Below are 5,000 nucleotides of genomic sequence, written 5' to 3'. Positions count from 1 at the left end.
CACATTGAAAATTCTGTGGCTTATGATTCCATTTTTAAATTTTTTTTTTCCTGTCATCATTTAATTAAAATAATAATGTGTTCCGAGGTCGAACTGTCGTCATGAAACCCTTGTCACATGATGGCAACGGTTTACGGCAGTGGTGTCCAAAGTGCGGTCCAGGGGCCATTTGATTGATTGATTGAAACTTTTATTAGTAGATTGCGCAGTACAGTACATATTCCATACAATTGACCACTAAATGGTAACACCCCAATAAATGTTTCAACTTGTTTAAGTCGGGGACGTTAATCAATTCATGGTAAATAATAATACTACAAAAAAACCTGTTGAAAGTTGGACTAAAATAGTAAACAGGTGCAATGTAACGAGAAAATGTTGCAATATCGACACTAATAAGTACAGATGTCCGATAATGGCTTTATTGCCGATATCCGATATTGTCCAACTCTTAATTACCGATTCCGATATCAACCGATACCGATATATACAGTCGTGGAATTAACACATTATTAGGCCTAATTTTGTTGTGATGCACCGCTGGGTGCATTAAAAATTTGTAACAAGGTTTTCCAAAATAAACCAACTCAAGTTATGGAAAAAAACGCCAAGAATGACAAACACATTTCGGCAGAACATCCGCACCGTAACACAACACAAACACAACAGAACAAATACAAAGAACCCCTTGCAGCACTAACTCTTCCGGGACGCTACAATATACAACCCCCGACCCCGCCCACCTCAACCTCCTCATGCCCTCTCAGGGAGAGCATGTCCCAAATTCCAAGCTGCTGTTTTGAGGCATGTTAAAAAAAATAATGCACTTTGTGACTTCAATAATAAATATGGCAGTGCCATGTTGGCATTTTTTTTTCCATAACTTGAGTTGATTTATTTTGTAAAACCTTGTTACATTGTTTAATGCATCCAGCGGGGCATCACAACAAAATTAGGCATAATAATGTGTTAATTCCACGACTGTATATATCGGTATCGGTTGATATCGTAATCGGTAATTAAGAGTTGGACAATATCGGATATCAACAAAAAAGCCATTATCGGACATCTCTACAGAAAACATTAAACTTCATGTCAATAGATAGATCTGAAGTTGATGATATATATCTAAGCGTTGAAAGTAAAAAATATTTTTTTAACATTTTAATTATTGAGTCGCGTTTGAAAAGCTTTATTTTTGGACACTGAATTTTTGTGATGGCATTTTTTGCATATTAATTTTCTTACATCAAATTATGTACAAAATTCTACAAACAATGTACAAATTCAATGAAAAAAAATGTGGGGGTGGGGAAATTGTGTAAAAAAAAAAAAGTTTATAAAAATGTGTTGCTCCAAAACTCAAATGTAAAAAAAATGTTGATTAGTTTAATAATAATAATAATAATAATACATTTTATTTGGTATAGGGCTTTTCAGAGTACTCAAAGACGCTTTACAGGATAAAAAATTAAAATATAAAACAGTTAAAAGTAATAATATAAAATTAGGGATGTCCGATAATATCGGCCTGCCGATATTATCGGCCGATAAATGCGTTAAAATGTAATATCGGAAATTATCGGTATCGTTTTTTTTTTTGTTGTTTGTTTGTTTTGTTTTTTAAATTAAATCAACATAAAAAACACAAGATACACTTACAATTAATGCACCAACCCAAAAAAACTCCCTCCTCATTCACACAAAAGGGTTGTTTCTTTCTGTTATTAATATTTTGGTTCCTACAATATATATCAATACAGTCTGCAGGGATACAGTCCGTTAGCACACATGATTGTGCGTGCTGCTGGTCCATTAATAGTACTAACCTTTAACAGTTAATGTTACTCATTTTCATTAATTACTAGTTTCTATGTAACTGTTTTTATATTGTTTCACTTTCTTTTTTATTCAAGAAAATGTTTTTAATTTATTTATCTTATTTTATTTTATTTTTATTTTTTTAAAAGTACCTTATCTTCACCATACCTGGTTGTCCAAATTAGACATAATAATGTGTTAATTCCACGACTGTATATATCGGTTGATATCGGTATCGGTTGATATCGGTATCGGTAATTAAAGAGTTGGACAATATCGGAATATCGGATATCGGCAAAAAGCCATTATCGGACATCCCTATATAAAATACAAGAAATATAAAAGCAGTACATTTGGTTTGTCAAATTCATTTAAGTTTATCCACATTTTAAAATGTTATCTAAATTTGTGTTAAATCATTTGGGTTATTTGAATAATAATTTGTGTTAATAAAACAAAACAAAAATCAGGGCAGAAATATTCGTTCTTCAAAACTCAAGACCTACTTCTGGTAAATTGAGACTGAAACAATCGACCGCGTCTCAGAACCAGCCAATGAGGTGTCAAGTTTGAAGTCACGTGACCCGGGTCATTAAAAGAGCCTTTTTATGCAGCGCTACATTTTACAGGCTGGGTCATTCTCAATAAAATTGTAAGAATAATCTGATGTAAAAAAAAATTGCGCTATCATACAGTTAAAGGCCTACTGAAATGAATTTTTTTTATTTAAACGGGGATAGCAGATCTATTCTATGTGTCATACTTGATCATTTCGCGATATTGCCATATTTTTGCTGAAAGGATTTAGTATAGAACAACGACGATAAAGATTGCAACTTTTGGTATCTGATAAAAAAAAGGCTTGCACCTACCGGAAGTAGCGTGACGTAGTCAGTTGAACATATACGCAAAGTTCCCTATTGTTTACAATGATGGCCGCATGAAGTGAGAGAGATTCGGACCGAGAAAGCGACAATTTCCCCATTAATTTGAGCGAGGATGAAAGATTTGTGGATGAGTAAAGTGCAAGTGAAGGACTAGTGGGGAGTTGAAGCTATTCAGATAGGGAAGATGCTGTGAGAGCCGGGGGTGACCTGATATTCAGCTGGGAATGACTACAACAGTAAATAAACACAAGACATATATATACTCTATTAGCCACAACACAACCAGGCTTATATTTAATATGCCACAAATTAATCCTGCATAAAAACACCTGCGTGTTTGTTATGCTAGCTCCTAGCTCCTCTGCTAGCTCCTAGCTCCATAGAACACGCCAATACAATTCAAACACCTGATCAACACACACAATCACTCAGCCCAAAAGACCGTTTACCTAACCCAAGGTTCATAAAGCTTATATATTTTTAAAAAGTTACGTACGTGACGCGCACATACGGTCAAGTTATCGAATGTTTAGCAGCCAAGGCTGCATACTCACGGTACCTGATATTCAGCTGGGAATGACTACAACAGTAAATAAACACAAGACATATATATACTCTATTAGCCACAACACAACCAGGCTTATATTTAATATGCCACAAATTAATCCTGCATAAAAACACCTGCGTGTTTGTTATGCTAGCTCCTAGCTCCTCTGCTAGCTCCTAGCTCCATAGAACACGCCAATACAATTCAAACACCTGATCAACACACACAATCACTCAGCCCAAAAGACAGTTTACCTAACCCAAGGTTCATAAAGCTTATATATTTTTAAAAAGTTACGTACGTGACGCGCACATACGGTCAAGTTATCGAATGTTTAGCAGCCAAGGCTGCATACTCACGGTACCTGATATTCAGCTGGGAATGACTACAACAGTAAATAAACACAAGACATATATATACTCTATTAGCCACAACACAACCAGGCTTATATTTAATATGCCACAAATTAATCCTGCATAATAACACCTGCGTGTTTGTTATGCTAGCTCCTAGCTCCTCTGCTAGCTCCTAGCTCCATAGAACACGCCAATACAATTCAAACACCTGATCAACACACACAATCACTCAGCCCAAAAGACCGTTCACCTAACCCAAGGTTCATAAAGCTTATATATTTTTAAAAAGTTACGTACGTGACGCGCACGTAAGGTACGGTACGTGTTATGCTAGCTCCTAGCTCCTCTGCTAGCTCCTAGCTCCATAGAACACGCCAATACAATTCAAACACATGATCAACACACACAATCACTCAGCCCAAAAGACCGTTCACCTAACCCAAGGTTCATAAAGCTTATATATTTTAAAAAAGTTACGTACATACGCAAAAAAAAGCCAAAGCTGCATACTCACAGTAGCACGTCTGCGTCTTTGTCATCCAAATCAAAGTAATCCTGGTAAGAGTCTGTGTTGTCCCAGTTCTCTACAGGCGTCTGTGTATCCAAATCAAAAGTCCTCCTGGTTAGAGCCTCTGTTATCCGAGTTCTTCCATCTTGACTGCATCTTTCGGGAATGTAAACAAAGAAGCGCCGGCTGTGTACTGTTGTGGCTGACTACGTTCGAAAAATACGTCCATTTCGCACCGACAACTTTCTTCTTTGCTTGCTTGGCTTCCTTCTCCATAATGCAATGAACATGATTGAAACAGATTCACGAACACAGATGTCCAGAATACTGTGGAATTATGAAATGAAAACAGAGCTATTTCGTATCGGCTTCAATGTGGAAGGCATACCCGTGTTCGCCGGGCTACGTCACGCGCATACGTCATCCGCAGAGGCGTTTCGAACCGGAAGTTTAGCGGCAAATTTTAAATGTCACTTTATAAGTTAACCCGGCCGTATTGGCATGTGTTATAATGTTAAGATTTCATCATTGATATATAAACTATCAGACTGCGTGGTCGGTAGTAGTGGGTTTCAGTAGGCCTTTAATGTTCCGTGTGTGTTTGTGTGTGTGCAGTCATGTCATGTGACCAAACCCGGCGTGTTGAACGTCCACTTGGTGCCGCACACGCACGACGACGTCGGCTGGCTGAAGACCGTGGACCAGTACTTCTATGGAGGTCGGTCACATGTCTAAGTCCAATAAACGTCAGTATGGGTTAATAATTGACCGTCTAAGCGAGCGATCATGTCGGATCAGCAACATTCCTTGTTTGGTTTCATCGTTTGTTTGTGTAGACCGTAATGACATCCAACATGCGGGGGTGCAGTACATTCTGGACT

The 5,000-nt window shown here is 37.3% G+C and overlaps 1 protein-coding gene and 1 long non-coding RNA gene across 2 annotated transcripts in view; one reads left to right on the top strand and one right to left on the bottom strand.

The window, feature by feature from the left end:
• LOC133633773 (lysosomal alpha-mannosidase-like) overlaps positions 1-5,000 on the top strand; it is a 32,152-nt gene that overhangs the window by 397 nt on the left and 26,755 nt on the right. The window contains exons 2-3 of the mRNA XM_062026440.1: positions 4,735-4,837; positions 4,956-5,000. The exon at positions 4,956-5,000 is cut by the window's right edge and continues 129 nt beyond it. Of these exons, the coding sequence (XP_061882424.1) occupies positions 4,735-4,837; positions 4,956-5,000 (148 nt within the window). The remainder of the gene's footprint in view (positions 1-4,734; positions 4,838-4,955) is intronic.
• LOC133633776 (uncharacterized) overlaps positions 1-5,000 on the bottom strand; it is a 38,753-nt gene that overhangs the window by 12,332 nt on the left and 21,421 nt on the right. The gene's annotated exons all lie outside the window — the stretch shown is intronic.

This window comes from Entelurus aequoreus, linkage group LG18, assembly GCF_033978785.1.
Source record: "Entelurus aequoreus isolate RoL-2023_Sb linkage group LG18, RoL_Eaeq_v1.1, whole genome shotgun sequence".
NCBI lineage: Eukaryota > Metazoa > Chordata > Actinopteri > Syngnathiformes > Syngnathidae > Entelurus > Entelurus aequoreus.
This window is presented reverse-complemented; position numbering and strand designations above follow the sequence as displayed.